Genomic DNA, 25,721 nt, shown 5'->3' with positions numbered 1-25,721 from the left:
GAGATATCTACAGGCAGAAACAAAGGTTTAGAAATTACTCACTGTAACATCAATGTTGATAATATCTCCATCTTCAAGAGGTCGGCTTTAAAGAAAGAAACATTTTATTTTAGGGAAACGGGGCGGAGGGGTGTAAAATAAAACTGAAATAAATACTAAATAAAAGGATGAAGAGGAATTGTACAGAGGGTTAGGAGGGAAAAACATCATAAAAGTAGAGAAAACAAAGTGACAGAGGAGGGACGTGAACACAATATGTTTAACCTACTATGGATCTAATTTTCACACTGTAATGGTTCTGTTAAAGGATGAGTTTGAAAATTCTGAATTCTGTATGTGTCCTTCACTTTCAATGACTATTACTGACTGTCACTGGATATACACTGATCACGTTATAGATTGTGGTAAGTTTTATAGCTAACAGTGGACAATTCAGTAAAGTAAATATCAAATGTGGTTATCTTATAAATACCATACATAATATTACTACTAATATACACAAATTAACAAAATTCTACATAATAACTGAAAGAAATTAATTTATTTTAACTAACATTACATATACACACAGACCCAGACACATATACCCAGACATATATACACATAAACCCAGATACATATACAAACAGACCCAAATACATATATACACAAAGACCCAGACATATATACACAGACCCAAACACATATACACACACACAGACCCAGATACATATATACGCATAGACCCAGACACATATACACACAGACCCGGATACATATACACACAGACCCAGACACATATACACACAGACCCAGATACATATACACACAGACCCAGATACATATACACACAGACCTAGATACATATACACACAGACCCAGATACATATACACACAGACCTAGATACATATACACACAGACCCAGATACATATATACACAGACGCAGACACATATACACACAGACCCAGATACATATACACACAGACCTAGATACATATACACACAGACCTAGATACATATACACACAGACCTAGATACATATACACACAGACCCAGATACATATACACACAGACCCAGATACATATACACACAGACTAAGACACATAGACCCAGCTACATATACACACAGACGCAGACACATATACACACAGACCCAGATACATATACACACAGACCTAGATACATATACACACAGACCCAGATACATATACACACAGACCCAGATACATATACACAGAGACTAAGACACATAGACCCAGATACATATACACACAGACCCAGCTACATATACACACAGACCCAGCTACATATACACACAGACCCAGATACATATACACATAGACCCAGACACATATACACACAGACCCAGACACATATACACACAGACCCAGACACATATACACATAGACCCAGATACATATACACACAGACCCAGATACGTAGATATACACACACCGACCCAGATACATATACATACAGACCCAGATACGTAGATATACACACACAGACCCAGAAACATATACACACAGACCCAAACACATATACACACAGACCCAGAAACATATACACACAGATTCAGATATGTAGATATACACACACCGACCCAGATACATATATACACACAGACCCAGAAACAAATACACACAGACCCAGAAACATATACACACAAACCCAGAAACATATACACACAGACCCAGACACATATACACACAGACCCAGACACATATACACACAGACCCAGATACATATACAGAGACCCAGATACATATACACAAATACCCAGACACAAATACACATAGACCCAGATACATTAACACACAGATACAACTACACACAGACCCAGATACATATACACACATCGACCCAGAAACATATACACACAGACCCAGAAACATATACACACAGATCCAGATACATATCTACACACAGACCCAGACACATATACATATAGACCCGGATACATATACCTGTATACACACAGACCCAGATACATATACACACAGACCCAGATACATATACACACAGTCCCAGATACATATACACATAGACCCAGATACATTTACACACAGACCCAGACACATATACACACAGAGACCCAGACACATATACACACAGACCCAGACACATATACACATAGACCCAGAAACATATACACATAGACCCAGAAACATATACACATAGACCCAAATACAACTACACACAGACCCAGATACATATACACACACAGACCCAGAAACATATACACACAGATCCAGATACATATCTACACACAGAACCAGATACATATACCTGTATACACACAGACCCAGACATATATACACACAGACTCAAACACATATACACACAGTCCCAGATACATATACACACAGACCCAGACACATATACACATAGACCCAGATACATTTACACACACCCAGATACATATACACAGACACAGATACATATACACACAGACCCAGACACATATACACATAGACTCAGATACATATACACACAGACCCAGACAAATATATACACACAGACCCAGATACATATATACACATATACACACACAGACACATATACATATATACACACAGACCCAGAAACATATATACACAGACTCAGAAACATATATACACACAGACACATATATACACACAGACCCAGACACATATACACACAGACCCAGACACATATACACACAGACCCAGACACATTTACACACAGACCCATACATTTACACAGAGACCCAGACACATATACACACAGACCCAGGTATATATACACAGAGACCCAGATATGTAGATATACACACACCGACCCAGAAACTTATACACACACAGACCCAGAAACATATATACACAGACTCAGAAACATATACACACAAACCCAGATACATATATGCACAGAACCAGACACATATACACACAGACACAGACACATATATACATAGACCCAGATACATACACACACAGACCCAGACACATATAAACACAGACCCAGACACATATACACACAGACCCAGACACATATACACACAGACCCAGACACATATACACATAGACCCAGATACATATACACACAGACCCAGATACGTAGATATACACACACTGACCCAGCTACATATATACACAGACCCAGATACGTAGATATACACACACAGACCCAGAAACATATACACACAGATCCAGACACATATACACACAGACCCAGACACATATACACACAGACCCAGACACATATACACAGAGACCCAGATACATATACACAAATACCCAGACACATATACACATAGACCCAGATACATTTATACACAGATACAACTATACACAGACCCAGATACATATACACACACCGACCCAGAAACATATACACACAGATCCAGATACATATCTACACACAGACCCAGACACATATACACACAGAACCAGACACATATACACACAGAACCAGATACATATACCTGTATACACACAGACCCATATATATATATATATATATATATATATACACACAGACCCAGACATATATACACACAGACTCAAACAGATATACACACAGACCCAGATACATATACACACAGTCCCAGATACATATACACACAGTCCCAGATACATATACACACAGACCCAGACACATATACACATAGACCCAGATACATTTATACACAGATACAACTACAAACAGACCCAGATACATATACACACACTGACCCAGAAACATATACACACAGACCCAGAAACATATACATACAGATCCAGATACATATCTACACACAGACCCAGACACATATACACACAGAACCAGATACATATACCTGTATACACACAGACCCATATATATATATATACACACAGACACAGACATATATACACACAGACTCAAACAGATATACACACAGACCCAGATACATATACACAAATACCCAGACACAAATACACATAGACCCAGATACATTAACACACAGATACAACTACACACAGACCCAGATACATATACACACACCGACCCAGATACATATACACACACCGACCCAGAAACATATACACACAGACCCAGAAACATATACACACAGATCCAGATACATATCTACACACAGACCCAGACACATATACACATAGACCCGGATACATATACCTGTATACACACAGACCCATATACATATACACACAGACCGAGACATATACACATAGACCCAGATACATTTACACACAGACCCAGACACATATACACACAGAGACCCAGACACATATACACACAGACCCAGACACATATACACATAGACCCAGAAACATATACACATAGACCCAGAAACATATACACATAGACCCAGAAACATATACACATAGACCCAGAAACATATACACATAGACCCAGAAACATATACACATAGACCCAGATACAACTACACACAGACCCAGATACATATACACACACAGACCCAGAAACATATACACACAGATCCAGATACATATCTACACACAGAACCAGATACATATACCTGTATACACACAGACCCAGATATATATAAACACAGACCCAGACATATATACACACAGACTCAAACACATATACACACAGTCCCAGATACAAATACACACAGACCCAGACACATATACACATAGACCCAGATACATTTACACACACCCAGATACATATACACAGACACAGATACAGATACATATACACACAGACCCAGACACATATACACATAGACTCAGATACATATACACACAGACCCAGATAAATATATACACACAGACCCAGATACATATATACACATATACACACACAGACACATATACATATATACACACAGACCCAGAAACATATATACACAGACTCAGAAACATATATACACACAGACACATATATACACACAGACCCAGACACATATACACACAGACCCAGACACATATACACACAGACCCAGACACATTTACACACAGACCCATACATTTACACAGAGACCCAGACACATATACACACAGACCCAGATTCATATACACACAGACCCAGGTATATATACACAGAGACCCAGATACGTAGATATACACACACCGACCCAGATACTTATACACACACAGACCCAGAAACATATATACACAGACTCAGAAACATATACACACAAACCCAGATACATATATGCACAGAACCAGACACATATACACACAGACACATATATACATAGACCCAGATACATATACACACAGACCCAGACACATATAAACACAGACCCAGACACATATACACACAGACCTAGACACATATACACACAGACCCAGATACGTAGATATACACACACTGACCCAGCTACATATACACACAGACCCAGATACGTAGATATACACACACAGACCCAGAAACATATACACACAGATCCAGACACATATACACACAGACCCAGACACATATACACACAGACCCAGACACATATACACAGAGACCCAGATACATATACACAAATACCCAGACACATAGACACATAGACACATAGACCCAGATATATTTACACACAGATACAACTACACACAGACCCAGATACATATACACACAGACCCAGATACATATACACAGAGACCCAGATACATATACACATAGACCCAGATACATTTACACACAGATACAACTACACACAGACCCAGATACATACACACACCAACCCAGAAACATATACACACAGACCCAGAAACATATACACACAGATCAAGATACATATCTACACACAGACCCAGACACATATACAAACAGAACCAGATATATATACCTGTAAACACACAGACCCAGATATATATATATATATATATACATACAGACCCAGACATATATACACACAGACCCAGATACATATACACACAGTCCCAGATACATATACACACAGACCCAGACACATATACACATAGACCCAGATACATTTAAACACAGACCCAGACACATATACACAGAGACCCAGACACATATACACAGAGACCCAGACACATATACACAGAGACCCAGAAACATATACACACAAATACAACTACACACAGACCCAGATACATATATACACACAGACCCAGATACATATACACACACTGACCCAGAAACATATACACACAGACCCAGAAACATATACACACAGATCCAGACACATATACACACAGAACCAGATACATATACCTGTATACACACAGACCCAGATATATATACACACAGACATATATACACACAGACTCAAACACATATACACACAGACCCAGATACATATACACAAATACCCAGACACATATACACATAGACCCAGATACATTTACACACAGATACAACTACACACAGACCCAGATACATATACACACACCGACCCAGAAACATATACACACAGACCCAGAAACATATACACACAGATCCAGATACATATCTACACACAGACCCAGACACATATACAAACAGAACCAGATATATATACCTGTATACACACAGACCCAGATATATATATATATATATATATATATATATATATATATATATATATATATATATATATATATATATATATATATATATATATACATACAGACCCAGACATATATACACACAGACTCAAACACATATACACACAGACCCAGATACATATACACACAGTCCCAGATACATATACACACAGACCCAGATACATATACACACAGACCCAGATACATATACACACAGACCCAGATACATATACACACAGTCCCAGATACATATACACACAGTCCCAGATACATATACACACAGACCCAGATACATTTACACACAGACCCAGACACATATACACATAGACCCAGATACATTTACACACAAATACAACTACACACAGACCCAGATACATATATACACACAGACCCAGATACATATACACACACTGACCCAGAAACATATACACACAGACCCAGAAACATATACACACAGAACCAGATACATATACCTGTATACACACAGACCCAGATATATATACACACAGACATATATACACACAGACTCAAACACATATACACACAGACCCAGAAACATATACACACAGACCCAGACACATATACACACAGAACCAGATACATATACCTGTATACACACAGACCCAGATATATATACACACAGACATATATACACACAGACTCAAACACATATACACACAGACCCAGATACATATACACACAGTCCCAGATACATATACACACAGACCCAGATACATATACACAAATACCCAGACACATATACACATAGACCCAGATACATTTACACACAGATACAACTACACACAGACCCAGATACATATACACACACCGACCCAGAAACATATACACACAGACCCAGAAACATATACACACAGATCCAGATACATATCTACACACAGGCCCAGACACATATACAAACAGAACCAGATATATATACCTGTATACACACAGACCCAGATATATATATATATATATATATATATATATATATATATACATACAGACCCAGACATATATACACACAGACTCAAACACATATACACACAGACCCAGATACATATACACACAGTCCCAGATACATATACACACAGACCCAGATACATATACACACAGTCCCAGATACATATACACACAGTCCCTGATACATATACACACAGACCCAGATACATTTACACACAGACCCAGACACATATACACAGAGACCCAGACACATATACACACAGACCCAGACACATATACACATAGACCAAGATAAAATTTAGACACAGATACAACTACACACAGACCCAGATACATATATACACACAGACCCAGATACATATATACACACAGACCCAGATACATATACACACACAGACCCAGAAACATATACACACAGACCCAGAAACATATACACACAGATCCAGATACATATCTACACACAGACCCAGACACATATACAAACAGAACCAGATATATATACCTGTATACACACAGACCCAGATATATATATATATATATATATATATATATATATATATATATATATATATATATATATATATATATATATATATATATATATATATATATATATACATACAGACCCAGACATATATACACACAGACTCAAACACATATACACACAGACCCAGATACATATACACACAGTCCCAGATACATATACACACAGACCCAGATACATATATACACAGACCCAGATACATATACACACAGACCCAGATACATATACACACAGTCCCAGATACATATACACACAGTCCCAGATACATATACACACAGACCCAGATACATTTACACACAGACCCAGACACATATACACATAGACCCAGATACATTTACACACAAATACAACTACACACAGACCCAGATACATATATACACACAGACCCAGATACATATACACACACTGACCCAGAAACATATACACACAGACCCAGAAACATATACACACAGACCCAGAAACATATACACACAGATCCAGACACATATACACACAGAACCAGATACATATACCTGTATACACACAGACCCAGACATATATACACACAGACTCCAACACATATACACACAGACCCAGATACATATACACACAGTCCCAGATACATATACACAGAGACCCAGACACATATACACAGAGACCCAGACACATATACACAGAGACCCAGACACATATACACAGAGACCCAGACACATATACACACAAATACAACTACACACAGACCCAGATACATATATACACACAGACCCAGATACATATACACACACTGACCCAGAAACATATACACACAGATCCAGACACATATACACACAGAACCAGATACATATACCTGTATACACACAGACCCAGATATATATACACACAGACATATATACACACAGACTCAAACACATATACACACAGACCCAGATACATATACACAAATACCCAGACACATATACACATAGACCCAGATACATTTACACACAGATACAACTACACACAGACCCAGATACATATACACACACCGACCCAGAAACATATACACACAGACCCAGAAACATATACACACAGATCCAGATACATATCTACACACAGACCCAGACACATATACAAACAGAACAAGATATATATACCTGTATACACACAGACCCAGATATATATATATATATATATATATACATACAGACCCAGACATATATACACACAGACTCAAACACATATACACACAGACCCAGATACATATACACACAGTCCCAGATACATATACACACAGACCCAGATACATATACACACAGACCCAGATACATATACACACAGACCCAGATACATATACACACAGTCCCAGATACATATACACACAGTCCCAGATACATATACACACAGACCCAGATACATTTACACACAGACCCAGACACATATACACATAGACCCAGATACATTTACACACAAATACAACTACACACAGACCCAGATACATATATACACACAGACCCAGATACATATACACACACTGACCCAGAAACATATACACACAGACCCAGAAACATATACACACAGATCCAGACACATATACACACAGAACCAGATACATATACCTGTATACACACAGACCCAGATATATATACACACAGACATATATACACACAGACTCAAACACATATACACACAGACCCAGATACATATACACACAGTCCCAGATACATATACACACAGACCCAGATACATATACACAAATACCCAGACACATATAAACATAGACCCAGATACATTTACACACAGATACAACTACACACAGACCCAGATACATATACACACACCGACCCAGAAACATATACACACAGACCCAGAAACATATACACACAGATCCAGATACATATCTACACACATGCCCAGACACATATACAAACAGAACCAGATATATATACCTGTATACACACAGACCCAGATATATATATATATATATATATATATACATACAGACCCAGACATATATACACACAGACTCAAACACATATACACACAGACCCAGATACATATACACACAGTCCCAGATACATATACACACAGACCTAGATACATATACACACAGACCCAGATACATATACACACAGACCCAGATACATATACACACAGTCCCAGATACATATACACACAGTCCCTGATACATATACACACAGACCCAGATACATTTACACACAGACCCAGACACATATACACAGAGACCCAGACACATATACACACAGACCCAGACACATATACACATAGACCAAGATAAAATTTAGACACAGATACAACTACACACAGTCCCAGATACATATACACACAGACCTAGATACATATACACACAGACCCAGATACATATACACACAGACCCAGATACATATACACACAGTCCCAGATACATATACACACAGTCCCTGATACATATACACACAGACCCAGATACATTTACACACAGACCCAGACACATATACACAGAGACCCAGACACATATACACACAGACCCAGACACATATACACATAGACCAAGATAAAATTTAGACACAGATACAACTACACACAGACCCAGATACATATATACACACAGACCCAGATACATATATACACACAGACCCAGATACATATACACACACAGACCCAGAAACATATACACACAGATCCAGATACATATCTACACACAGACCCAGACACATATACAAACAGAACCAGATATATATACCTGTATACACACAGACCCAGATATATATATATATATATATATATATATATATATACATACAGACCCAGACATATATACACACAGACTCAAACACATATACACACAGACCCAGATACATATACACACAATCCCAGATACATATACACACAGACCCAGATACATATACACACAGACCCAGATACATATACACACAGACCCAGATACATATACACACAGTCCCAGATACATATACACACAGACCCAGATACATTTACACACAGACCCAGACACATATACACATAGACCCAGATACATTTACACACAAATACAACTACACACAGACCCAGATACATATATACACACAGACCCAGATACATATACACACACTGACCCAGAAACATATACACACAGACCCAGAAACATATACACACAGATCCAGACACATATACACACAGAACCAGATACATATACCTGTATACACACAGACCCAGATATATATACACACAGACATATATACACACAGACTCAAACACATATACACACAGACCCAGATACATATACACACAGTCCCAGATACATATACACACAGACCCAGATACATATACACAAATACCCAGACACATATACACATAGACCCAGATACATTTACACACAGATACAACTACACACAGACCCAGATACATATACACACACCGACCCAGAAACATATACACACAGACCCAGAAACATATACACACAGATCCAGATACATATCTACACACAGGCCCAGACACATATACAAACAGAACCAGATATATATACCTGTATACACACAGACCCAGATATATATATATATATATATATATATATATATATATATATATATATATATATATATATATATATATATATATATACATACAGACCCAGACATATATACACACAGACTCAAACACATATACACACAGACCCAGATACATATACACACAGTCCCAGATACATATACACACAGACCTAGATACATATACACACATACCCAGATACATATACACACAGACCCAGATACATATACACACAGTCCCAGATACATATACACACAGTCCCTGATACATATACACACAGACCCAGATACATTTACACACAGACCCAGACACATATACACAGAGACCCAGACACATATACACACAGACCCAGACACATATACACATAGACCAAGATAAAATTTAGACACAGATACAACTACACACAGACCCAGATACATATATACACACAGACCCAGATACATATATACACACAGACCCAGATACATATACACACACAGACCCTGAAACATATACACACAGACCCAGAAACATATACACACAGATCCAGATACATATCTACACACAGACGCAGACACATATACAGAGAGAGATAGCTCTCTTTTTGTACTCCTGGATATGCAATAAAAATTTGAAGAGTCTATTGGAGTGCTGCTATTCACATATACACACAGAACCAGATACATATACCTGTATACACACATACCCAGATATATATACACACAGACATATATACACACAGACTCAAACACATATACACACAGACCCAGATACATATACACACAGTCCCAGATACATATACACACAGACCCATATACATATACACACAGACCCAGACACATATACACATAGACCCAGATATATTTACACACACCCAGATACATATACACATAGACCTAGATACATATACACACAGACCCAGACAAATATATACACACAGACCCAGACACATATACACACATATTCACACAGATGCAGAAACATATACACACAGACCCAGACACATATACACACAGACCCAGACACATATACACACAGACCCATACATTTAAACACAGACCCAGACACATATACACACAGACCCATACATTTACACACAGACCCAGACACATATACACATAGACCCAGGTACATACCAACACATACCCAGAAACATATACACACAGACCCAGATACATATATAAACAGACTCAGAAACATATATACACACAGACACATATACATATAAACACACAGACTCAGACACATATACACACAGACCCAGACACATATACACACAGACCCAGACACATATACACACAGACCCAGACACATATACACACAGACCCAGATACATATACACACAGACCCAGATAGATATACACACAGACCCAGATACATATACACACAGTCCCAGATACATATACACACAGTCCCAGATACATATACACACAGACCCAGATACATTTACACAGAGACCCAGATACATATACACACAGACCCAGATACATATACACACAGTCCCAGATACATATACACACAGTCCCAGATACATATACACACAGTCCCAGATACATATACACACAGACCCAGATACATTTACACACAGACCCAGACACATATACACATAGACCCAGATACATTTAGACACAGATACAACTACACACAGACCCAGATACATATATACACACAGACCCAGATACATATACACACACAGACCCAGAAACATATACACACAGACCCAGAAACATATACACACAGATCCAGATACATATCTACACACAGACCCAGACACATATACACACAGACAATCATGAAAGTCCAGCTCACACTGTTATTGGATGGGTGCACGCTATCGCTAGGCACTGCACAGCCCAGCAATCAAATTCCAGAACAAAATTTTTATTGCATATCCAGGAGTACAAAAAGATAGCTCTCTTTTTGTACTCCTGGATATGCAATAAAAATTTGAAGAGTCTATTGGAGTGCTGCTATTCACATATACACACAGAACCAGATACATATACCTGTATACACACAGACCCAGATATATATACACACAGACTCAAACACATATACACACAGACCCAGATACATATACACACAGTCCCAGATACATATACACACAGACCCAGATACATATACACACAAACCCAGACACATATACACATAGACCCAGATATATTTACACACACCCAGATACATATACACATAGACCTAGATACATATACACACAGACCCAGACAAATATATACACACAGACCAAGATACATATATACCCATATACACACACAGACACATATATACACACAGACCCAGACACATATTCACACAGATGCAGAAACATATACACACAGACCCAGACACATATACACACAGACCCAGACACATATACACACAGACCCATACATTTAAACACAGACCCAGACACATATACACACAGACCCATACATTTACACACAGACCCAGACACATATACACATAGACCCAGGTACATACAAACACATACCCAGAAACATATACACACAGACCCAGATACATATATAAACAGACCCAGATACATATATAAACAGACTCAGAAACATATATACACACAGACACATATACATATACACACAGACCCAGACACATATACACACATACCCAGATTCATATACACACAGACCCAGATACGTAGATATAAACACACTGACCCAGATACACATATACACACAGACCCAGAAACATATACACATAGACCCAGAAACATATACACACAGACCTAGATACATATATACACAGACCCAGATACATATATACACAGACCCAGATACATATATACACAGACCCAGATACATATATACACAGACCCAGAAACATATACACACAGACCCAGACACATATACACACAGACCCAGATACATATACACACAGACCCAGACACATATACACAGAGGCCCAGACACATATACACACAGACCCAGATACATATACACACAGACCCAGACACATATACACACAGACCCAGACACATATACACACAGACCCAGATACATATACACACAGACCCAGATACATATACACACAGACCCAGACACATATACACACAGACCCAGATACATATACACACAGACCCAGACACATATACACACAGACCCAGATACATATACACACAGACCCAGACACATTTACACACAGACCCAGATACATATACACACAGACCCAGACACATATACACACAGACCCAGATACATATACACACAGACCCAGACACATATACACACAGACCCAGATACATATATACACAGACCCAGATACATATATACACAGACCCAGATACATATACACACAGACCCAGATACATATACACACAGACCCAGACACATATACACACAGACCCAGATACATATACACACAGACCCAGATACATATACACACAGACCCAGATACATATACACACAGACCCAGATACATATACACACAGACCCAGACACATATACACACAGACCCAGATACATATACACACAGACCCAGATACATATACACACAGACCCAGATACATATACACACAGACCCAGATACATATCTACACACAGACCCAGATACATATACACACAGACCCAGATACATATACACACAGACCCAGACACATATACACACAGACCCAGATACATATACACACAGACCCAGATACATATACACACAGACCCAGATACATATACACACAGACCCAGATACATTTACACACAGACCCAGACACATATACACACAGAGACCCAGATACATTTACACACAGACCCAGATACATATACACACAGACCCAGATACATATACACACAGACCCAGATACATATCTACACACAGACCCAGATACATATACACACAGACCCAGATACATATACACACAGACCCAGATACATATACACACAGACCCAGATACATATACACACAGACCCAGATACATATACACACAGACCCAGATACATATACACACAGACCCAGATACATATACACACAGACCCAGATACATATACACACAGACCCAGATACATATACACACAGACCCAGATACATATACACACAGACCCAGATACATATACACACAGACCCAGATACATATCTACACACAGACCCAGATACATATACACACAGACCCAGATACATATACACACAGACCCAGATACATATACACACAGACCCAGATACATATACACACAGACCCAGATACATATACACACAGACCCAGATACATATACACACAGACCCAGATACATATACACACAGTCCCTGATACATATATACACAGACCCAGATACATTTACACACAGACCCAGACACATATACACATAGACCCAGATACATTTACACACAGACCCAGATACATATACACTGGATTGTCAGAGAGAGAACGGAAGTGACTCAGTTGCAGGCTACTAGAGTGCTCTTTATTGCAAAAGGGGAAAATAAGGTATAGCTAGGGATGTGGGGGGCATTAGGGTGAACAGTCAAGATATACTGTATATATATATATATAGTCTTGTATCCTATAACTGACAGTTCTGTATATAATAAATAAGATATATACCTGTCTGGAATTCCATGACATACTACATTGTTTACAGAAGTACACACAGATTTTGGAAAACCTCCATACCCTAATGGAGAAGGGTATGCGTTTTGAATGATTATATTCTGATGAACAATGGAATCTATTTCTTCTGTTGTCATTCCAACCTAGACATAGAGAGAGAGTTATGTAGTTGCACAATATGTAATGTCTGTCTGTTTCATAGATGATCATCTTTATTTAGGTTTCTAACAATATGATAGTCTCTTAATTATCATTCATGGAAACAAATCAAAGTGATTAGTAAACAATTTTATGGCTTTTAATCTCCAACCAGGAGAAATCTTTTTGGTGGATTAGGAACTGTGAAAAGAGAATAAGTAGCACCACGCATGATTATTTAATGTGTGTTTTTTACCTTTAAGCTCTTTCCAGCCATAAGCAGAATACGACCGGCTAGTTGACAAGCCTGACGAAGCCCTTGAATCTGATCTTCATCCTTAATTTCAATGTAGTCTCCCCAGTCGGGCACAATGCCTGTCGTCACATAGTCTGGCTTCATTATGTGCTTGGAGCAAAAGGATTGAAAATGAAGATCAGTAAACTAAGCATGACAATGGGATCATTTTCTCAGATAGTGCCTCCTGCTTCATGGCAACTTGCCCTTTGAGTTCTAGGAGTGACCTTCATAAGCCACCAAACAAACCCTCAAGGCTGCCTCAGTATTCTTTCCAGTGCCCTTTTGAACTTAACATTGCCTAGGCTTCTATGGAACATCGCCTGTTTCAAATGGCTTACAAAGCTTACAGCCAAAAACAAGCAGAGGAGCAAAAGCTGGCACAACAGACATCAAACATGTTCCCAAAACACATTTTACAATTGTAACAGCTCAAGAGCTGCTAGCAAACAATAAGGGCACGCAAGAGTGCAGCTAATCACAAATAAGTCTTTCTTTTTAAGCAGTAAATTGACTGCTTCAGATAACGGAATAAAAAAACAGCGCACTTTTATTGAAAAGTCTTAAGTAATAGGTGTGAATTGAGAATGGCGGTATTACGGTCTGTCATTGCTGGGGAAGAACTTTATGCATCATTCCTTTGTAAAAATCCTCTAAATACCTTTTTGTGCTATTACAACTCCTTATTCTAGGCTGGGTATGATAGGAAGAGTCCATCCTTGTTCAGTACCCACATTTTCAAAAAACACAAAAACCTATAGGGTTTCTAGAATATTCCTGCTTGGATACAAGTTTATCAGTTATTGGCTTGGTTACTAGTGTCAAAGCAATCATATCCTTAAAAGGGTCAAAAAACATATTTTTAAAGGGATACTTTACTCCAAAATGTTCTATCCTACATGCAAACCAGTAGCAGTTAAATGTTGAAAAGTGTTAAAGGGACAGTCAACTCTAAATTATTTATTATTTAAAAAAGATAGATAGTCCCTTTATTACCCATTCCCCAGTTTTGCATAACCAACACGGTTATAATAATACACTTTTTACCTCTGTGATTAACCAGTATCTAAGCCTTCTCTGACAGCCCCCTGATCACATGACTTTTTATTTATTATCTATTGACTTGCATTTTATCCAATTAGTGCAGTGTCTGCCAGAAGCAACAGGCGTGAGCACAATTTTATCTATATGGCTAACATCAACTAGCACTCCCCTTTTGTGAAAAGCTAATAAAAAAAGAATGTGATTAAGAGGCTGTCTTTAGTGGCTTAGAAACAGGCAGAAATTTAGAGGTTTAAAGGTGATAAAGTATATTAATATAACAATGTTGGTTAAACAATGCTGGGGAATGGGTAGTATAGGCGTTACCTATCTTTTTAAGCAATAACAATTTTGGTGCAGACTGTCCCTTTAAGTGAAAGTTGGTTATATTTAGGCTAAACATAATACTATCACTTGTGTACTTCCTGTAAATGTTAACCGGCAGATAAACCTGTAGATTATAAAAGAAAACGCTTTAAGATATAAAGACAAACATAGCTATTCTGAAAATAAGTCTGCCCAGGTGTGATTTATAGACAGTGGTACTCCTTTCAGCCAATAAAAAGGCTTGTGCGTACAGGTGGGTGGAGACCAAAAAGTGTGAGGCGCAAAACAATTAATCACAACATCATGGTCCCAGGTGGTACATATGAGGGTCCTGATTCTACTACCTAATACCTCCCTTACCTGTCTGTTATACCGATCTCCTTGCATTGAACATGCTAAAGAAGCCACTACCTAGCAAGTTCTGGGTGAGCTACACTAATGAATGAGAGTGTAACCATCACTACTTGATAATGTCACATGATTTTACAGCCAACCCTCTTATTGCTGGATTCATTTGGTAATGGATTTCTATTACATGAGTTACTTTTATGCTCTCCTAGACTATGTGGCTAATGTGTTTTTTATATTTAGATTTTATTGTTGGTTATTCACTGTTTTCGCCTCCGGTCCTCATAAACTACTGACAGATATTATTTACAAGGTTTTCCTATCGGTCCATAAGTATAACAATCCCAGTGATTGAACCACTGATCAGTCAAAGCAGGTAAAACATTCAAAAGGACATAAAGGTGCAAAACAACCTTACTTGAGTGTGTTAGAGCATTATATTATTCCACTATTGCTTTCATATAACTATGTATTTAACCCCTACAAAAAAGGTTAAACACATAGTTAAAGTAATCTCTAGAGCAGCAATGTACTACTGAGACCTAGCAGAACACATCTGATGAGCCAATGACAAGAAGCATTTGTATGTAGTCACCAATCAGCAGCTAGAACCTCCTGAATGTACCTAGGTATGCTCTTCAACAAAGCATAACAAAAGAACAAATTCAGTTATATAAGGGTATATTCCAATCATTTAGAAAAGCTTATCAAGTTTTTTATTATAACATTCACCATTAAAGTGTATAAGAATTTTTTTTATAGATTAATCATTTGCTATGACTTTTTAAGCAATTGGGAAATACTTCATTGTCGGCAATACACAGTGGACACCAGATAATAAACATGTTCTAATAGGTTATATAAAACGAAATTTTATATTTTTTCAAGAGAAATGTTCTCCTTTACATAAAGCTGTTAAGACACAGGCGCCAATTTATTAAGCTGTCAACCAGCTTATTCTGCACGACCCTTCAGGCTCGCTGGAATCAGGAATTAAGACCACTGCTCCTTAACTCGTCCACCACCTCTGAGGAGACAGACAGCAATCAACCCGATTGTATGATTGACACCTCCTGCTAATCGTCCGAAAATGTGCAGGGGGAGGCATTGCTCAAGCATTTCACTAGTAATGCTTGTTTAATGATAAATGCTGTCGGCATTTATCAATGTGCGGCAGAAATAATCCGCTACAGCAGATCATTTCAGACCGCACATTGGTAAATCTACCCTACAGTATAAGTTACTTAGTGACTCTGCAGAACACACTTTGTATAGACATTGTGCAGGCGCACACGATTCGCTGTAGTGGATCATGTCCGCTGCACATCGATAAATGCCAACAGCATACGCTGTCAGCATTTAATATTGCACAAGCATTTCTAGTGAAATGCTTGTGCAATGTCGCCCCCTGCACATTAAAATAGTCATCATAAGAATCTAATTACAGTTTATAGAATTACCATATTTGACAAGAAACATAATCCTTTAAGACTCAGTTGCAAACAGATGTGTGCAGAAAACCCCATTATGCTCGAATTTTTGTAAATATATTGAATTGGCATCACAATACCAATACCCTGCCCTTGTCTATTTATGTCCCACCCATAAGAAGCAGAGACTCCACCTCTCTGTCCCAGGTGATATTTTTAAAATGAGGTTTCACTGCAAGGAAAACAGAAACAGAGGCGCCACATGTGTAGATCAATCAAAACAGACAATATCCAAGTTAGATGAGATACAGGATACTCACAAACGTGAAGGCACTCTCTTGTGCCTGTAGGAGCGGGCTGGTATTTAAACAGCAAACCAGCTAGCTGTACCAAGGGATCCCCGTCAGGATATCCTCGCAACAGTAATCCTTCACTAGATTAATTCCAGCAAAAAGGAAAAAATGTTCAGAGGGGAGGAAGGCTAAACAGCCTTATGGTTACTGGCAAGGGAAATGCCACACGAACACCATCAGTATCAAGTATTTTATTTTACAAAAGATAAAAAATACCATCAATAACAAATTACAGCTTGGTGTATTTAATGGCAAATCTCCTTGTATATAGAGATAACAGCTATTATCTCTATATACAAGGAGATTTGCCATTAAATACACCAAGCTGTAATTTGTTATTGATGGTATTTTTTATCTTTTGTAAAATAAAATACTTGATACTTTTTAAACAAATCTGGTGTTCGTGTGGCATTTCCCTTGCCAGTAACCATAAGGCTGTTTAGCCTTCCTCCCCTCTGAACATTTTTTCCTTTTTGCTGGAATTAATCTAGTGAAGGATTACTGTTGCGAGGATATCCTGACGGGGATCCCTTGGTACAGCTAGCTGGTTTGCTGTTTAAATACCAGCCCGCTCCTACAGGCACAAGAGAGTGCCTTCACGTTTGTGAGTATCCTGTATCTCATCTAACTTGGATATTGTCTGTTTTGATTGATCTACACATGTGGCGCCTCTGTTTCTGTTTTCCTTGCAGTGAAACCTCTTTTTGAAGATACACCATCGTTTGGGTGAAGACCGAGAGCTGCCTTCTATTTCTACTTCCATTTATTTGGACTTATTTGGACTTATTTGGACTTCAGTTGGGATCTTTCCCATTTCACCTATTGATACGTCTGTATTCTCATATATATATTTTTTATTCTATCATTATATTTTATGTTTTATATTTTACATTTTACATTTTACAGATTTTACTATTTATTTTCTATATATTGTTTTATAGGTTTTTTTACATTTTTGGTATCACCAAAGGGGTTTTTTGATTGTATTTCAGTACTAATTTCTGCCCTGAGTCATTAGCGCCTCCTATAGGGGATTTGTGGTATTACTCTAATATCACAATATCCCCCTTAATACTTTTTGATATTTTTAAAATGGTAGGGGTGCCAAATGAATTGTATATTGCAATATATGTTTCTCTGTGAAGGAACGTTATATGATGCCATCAGAAACTTACATTGTACTGTAAAATGTGTTTCTCTTTAATGTGTTACAAATTGCTTGTTACCAGCTGCAGAGTATTAAATGTATGGGGCATTCTTCCTTTGTGTTTATTTTTGTATTTGAAATAGTTGATGTGGCTCTCATTTAAATCTAAAATCAACGTTTAATAGAAAGTTATTGAAATGCTAAATATAGCTGAGGGGTTCAATGAGCAACCAGTTATTTCAGATACAAGTATCTCTTCCTCCCACCCCCACTGGGAGGTTAATTATTGATATTGTCTCCCGTTTACATAGCTTTTCTAGAGACAATACAGCAGTATTCATATTTTCAGTATAGGTGGAGGTTTCAACAAGCAAAAAGGAAATTTATGCTTACCTGATAAATTTATTTATTTTACGATATGACGAGTCCACGGATTTCATCCTTACTTATGGGATATCGCCTCCTGGTAAGCAGGAGGAGGCAAAGAGCTCCACAGCAGAGCTGCATAAGTAGCTCCTCCCCCCCCCAACCCAGTCATTCAACCGAAGTTAGGAAGAGAAAGGAAAAGCCAAGGAGCAGAGGTGACTGAAGTTTAACAAAAATAAAAACCTGTCTTAGAAAAATGACAGGGTGGGCCGTGGACTTGTCATATCGTAAAATAAATAAATTTATCAGGTAAGCATACATTTCCTTTTCTTTTACAAGATATGAAGAGTCCACGGATTTCATCCTTACTTATGGGATACAATACCAAAGCTATAGGACACGGATGAAAAGGGAGGGACAAGACAGGAACCTAAACGGAAGGCACCACTGCTTGAAGAACCTTTCTCAAAAAAACAGCCTCAGATGAGGCAAAAGTATCAAATTTGGAAAATTTGGAAAAAGTGTGAAGAGACGACCAAGTTGCAGCCTTGCAAATCTGTTCAACAGAAGCATCGTTTTAAATGCCCATGAGGAAGCCACAGCCCTAGTAGAATGAGCCGTAATTCGTTCTGGAGGCTGCTGTCCAGCAGTCTCATATGCAACACGGATGATACTCTTCAGCCAAAAAGAAATAGAGGTAGTCATAGCTTTCTGACCCCTACGTTTCCCAGCAAAAACAACAAAACAAAATTAGAAACTTATCAGTCACCTCGCCCCAGCTCTGCTGCGGCTCCTACCTGCCTCCACTGACCAAGGTTAAAGTCCCTGAACCGGCGTGTCTAAGATTTCTTGTGTAAGCGTAGGTCCAAGCCCACCTAGAGGCCGTAATGACGATCGGAACACATCCAGAAACAACTGTGTGAAAGCTCGCCAAGACAATGCCCCGCCCCTCGTGGGCGACCCAACCCGGGAAAATAAGACACACGCCCATACAGGCCAAAGCCCCGGAGTCTATTAGACACAAATCTCCTATAGCTCTGTAACTCTCCCAACGTCAGCCTTTCTTCATTAGAGGAGAAATCGCCCGTATATACAGTACATGTTAAAATAACATCCCAGCGCTTCTAGGTTAATCATGCTAGAGTGTCTGAATAAAGCTTTTCACATATTGCTTTCTTACATCCCAGCGCTTCTAGGTTAATTTCAGATATGCTAGAGTGTCTGGATAAAGCTCTATGTTGGTTCTCATACTTCTTATCACTAATGAGGACCGACATACTAGCGACAGGAAGCCTTAACATAGCCCCTGAAGAAAAAATGAAAGCACAGTCAGTTCTGAGATATGTCACTCTTTTTCTACAGTGCAAAGCCCCAGAAAAAACTGCACTTACCTGCATGCTGAGGAACAGCATGAGAGACTCACAGTGTCAGGGGTTCCAACCATTCCTTCTGAGGTCCTGTGAATATAGAAGGGCCTTAGTTAAAGTTTCTCTAAGACCATTACAGAATAGCAGCATCATTATGGGAGGCGCAGAGGGGCCAACAACCCTCCAGTTCCCAGAAAAAAACATAATCCAGAGGCTGCTCAGTAGAAAAATAGTACACTTTGGCACCATTTGAAAATAAAAAACTCTTGCTTGAAGAATATAAACTAACACCTCACTTTACCTCTTCCTATCACTAACGCAGGCAAAGAGAATGACTGAGTTGGGTTGGAAGGGAGGAGCTATTTATGTAGCTCTGCTGTGGAGCTCTTTGCCTCCTCCTGCTGACCAGGAGGCGATATCCCATAATTAAGGATGAAATCCGTGGACTCGTCATATCTTGTAAAAGAAAGCAGATATTTCAAGTGACAAAACAAAGGTTGATTTAATACACTCCAGCATGTAAAATGGATCATTGAGAACACATTAAAAGGGAAAATATAAATAGTGCAATGTCCCTTTACATTGGTGCATACTATAAAATACTAGGTTTTACAATATTACATAAAGTGCTGTTTCCTCTTTTAAGTAATTGGGTTAATTTCTATACACCAATTATATTTAAAATGCCATAAAAGTATTTCAAAATGTAAAAGACTAAGACCCGGATTACAAGTTGTTCGATATGGCTTTACCTCCTGAAAAATGGCCTTTGCGTGCGGAATGGTCACCTACTTGATATTACAAGTCATACGGTATGGCTTTACCGCGATCATTATGGCCTATACCGCAACGATCCATTCCACATTCAAAGACCTGTAGTTATGTGTTTTGCGAAACAAAAAAGTTTTACAAAACACATCAAAAATATGTTACAAAGTACATTAACACCAATAAACTACACTATTAACCCCTAATCCGCCATCCGCCCGTATTGCAACTAAGAAATAAACCCAATAACCTCTAAACCGCCGTCCCCCCACATCGCCAACACTAAATAAACCTATTAACCCCTAAACTGCCATCCACCCAGCCAACACTAATTAAACCTATTAACCCCTAAACCGCCACCCACCCACCCACATCGCCAACACTAACCTCTAAACTGCCGTCCCCCCATATTGCAACTACCTAAATTTAAATGTTAACCCCTAAACTTAACACCCCCTAACTTAAACATAATTAAAATGCACCAAAAAAAAATATACAAAAAATAAAAAACCTAACATTACTAAAAATAATAAAACCTAACAAAAAAAAGAAAAGAAAAACTACAATTACAAAAAAATTACAGAAAAGGAGATAACAAAGATTCTTTTAAAAAAATTGTTTAGGATGAACCAATCATCACAATGTTCCATTGTTCTCTAATGGGGATAACCGGAATTTAGTTGTTAATGAAAATCTGTTCACATGCTATTTCCTAAGGTTTTAAGGGCAGCAAACCTAAAATAAGTTAAAGCAGTACCTAGTACTACTGTTACAAGCCAGCAGCAACACAAATATTTTTTTAATGAGGTCAGGATTTGTCAAGAACAAAAGTGAAGCAAACTTATTGGCTGACACAAGACTCAATCACCTAATATTGCTGTATTATTATTGAATAGTGCAAACTTGAAGCCTACAGAAAAGCCTTCCTGCCTGAATGAATAACACAAAATGTGCTCATTTGTTATAGGGATCATTTTAGAACTTGTCTGGAAATAAATAAATTTGTCTGTTTTGTACATTAATCTTTTGCAATCCAGTGCTTAGTTGCTGGTATATATTCTATCTCTCTCTCTCTCTCTCTCTCTCTCTCTCTCTCTCTCTCTCTCTCTCTATATATATATATATATATATATATATATATATTATATCCTTTTGACTTTAAACCATTACATAATCTACTCACAAGTAGAAAGAATATGCATAACTTTAGAAGGTAGGTGTTAAAAGATAAATATGCACAGCAACTACTACTATTTTTAGTGCTATAGATAAAGTACAATGACGACAATAACAACCTCCCAGGAAGTCTGTCTGATAAAGCTTTAGACATTATGTTTTAAAATGATGTTGGTTTATGAACCAAAACAAATGTTTTTTTTTCACAATCTAGGTACATTCAGCATACATTATACAACTATATCAAATGTTGCATTTACAAGTGATATTCAATAGCATGTGATCAGGGGCGAAACTACAGGGGGTGCAGAGGCCGCAATTGCGACTGGGCCCCCAAGTTTGGGGGCCCAGCTTAAAAAAAAATATTTTTTTTACAATAAAAAACGTTGACCTGCCACTGCCTGCACTGATATCATGTGAGTGTGACATGATGCTTCACTAGTTTTTCTGACTACAGGGGTTAGTGTTTCTGTTTTACCCATTGGTATTTATGTGTGTGTGTGTGTATGTATGTATGTATGTATGTATGTGACTGTGTGTGTATTTATGCATGTATGTGTGTGTGTGTGTGTGTGTGTATGTTTGTGGAACCAGCAAATTACAGACCTTGTTACTACAGCATGGGGGGGGGGGCGGGGAGTAAACAGTGTCAGTCTATACAGTACCACTATATACAGTACGGGGGGCTGGACCATGTCACAGACTACTGTGGTCACTTTATAAAGTACTGGGGTGGGTAGGGTCAGGCCAACCATCTCACCGGCAGATTACAAACTGTGTCACTGACTCACTATATACAGTACTGGTGGGTTAAACAGTGTCACTATATACAGTAATGGGGGGTCAGACCATCTCACAGACTGTGGGCACAGGGTACCTCCTTTTGTAGACATGCAATCTGATTCACATTTTTTTTCTGTTTTAAATGTAAAAAAAAAAAGGATATGTATCAAATTCACTTTTTTGGGGGTGGGGGGGGGGGCCTTCTTAGATTCTTGCAC

General features: G+C 38.2%; 1 protein-coding gene across 4 annotated transcripts in view; it reads right to left on the bottom strand.

Annotated features, from left to right (window-relative positions):
• Window positions 1-25,721, bottom strand: part of METAP1D (methionyl aminopeptidase type 1D, mitochondrial) — a 764,107-nt gene that overhangs the window by 228,296 nt on the left and 510,090 nt on the right. For 3 of the 4 annotated variants that reach the window (XM_053698437.1, XM_053698439.1, XM_053698440.1), the window contains 3 exons: window positions 16,359-16,508; window positions 15,959-16,107; window positions 43-85 (listed from right to left, as the gene is read on the bottom strand). In XM_053698437.1, coding sequence (XP_053554412.1) covers window positions 43-85; window positions 15,959-16,107; window positions 16,359-16,508 — 342 coding nt within the window. The remainder of the gene's footprint in view (window positions 1-42; window positions 86-15,958; window positions 16,108-16,358; window positions 16,509-25,721) is intronic. The other variant, XM_053698438.1, reaches the window with a different exon arrangement.

Source organism: Bombina bombina, chromosome 1 (genome assembly GCF_027579735.1).
Source record: "Bombina bombina isolate aBomBom1 chromosome 1, aBomBom1.pri, whole genome shotgun sequence".
Taxonomy (NCBI): domain Eukaryota; kingdom Metazoa; phylum Chordata; class Amphibia; order Anura; family Bombinatoridae; genus Bombina; species Bombina bombina.
Note: the sequence above shows the minus strand (reverse complement) of the source record. Positions and strands in the feature narration are given on the sequence as shown.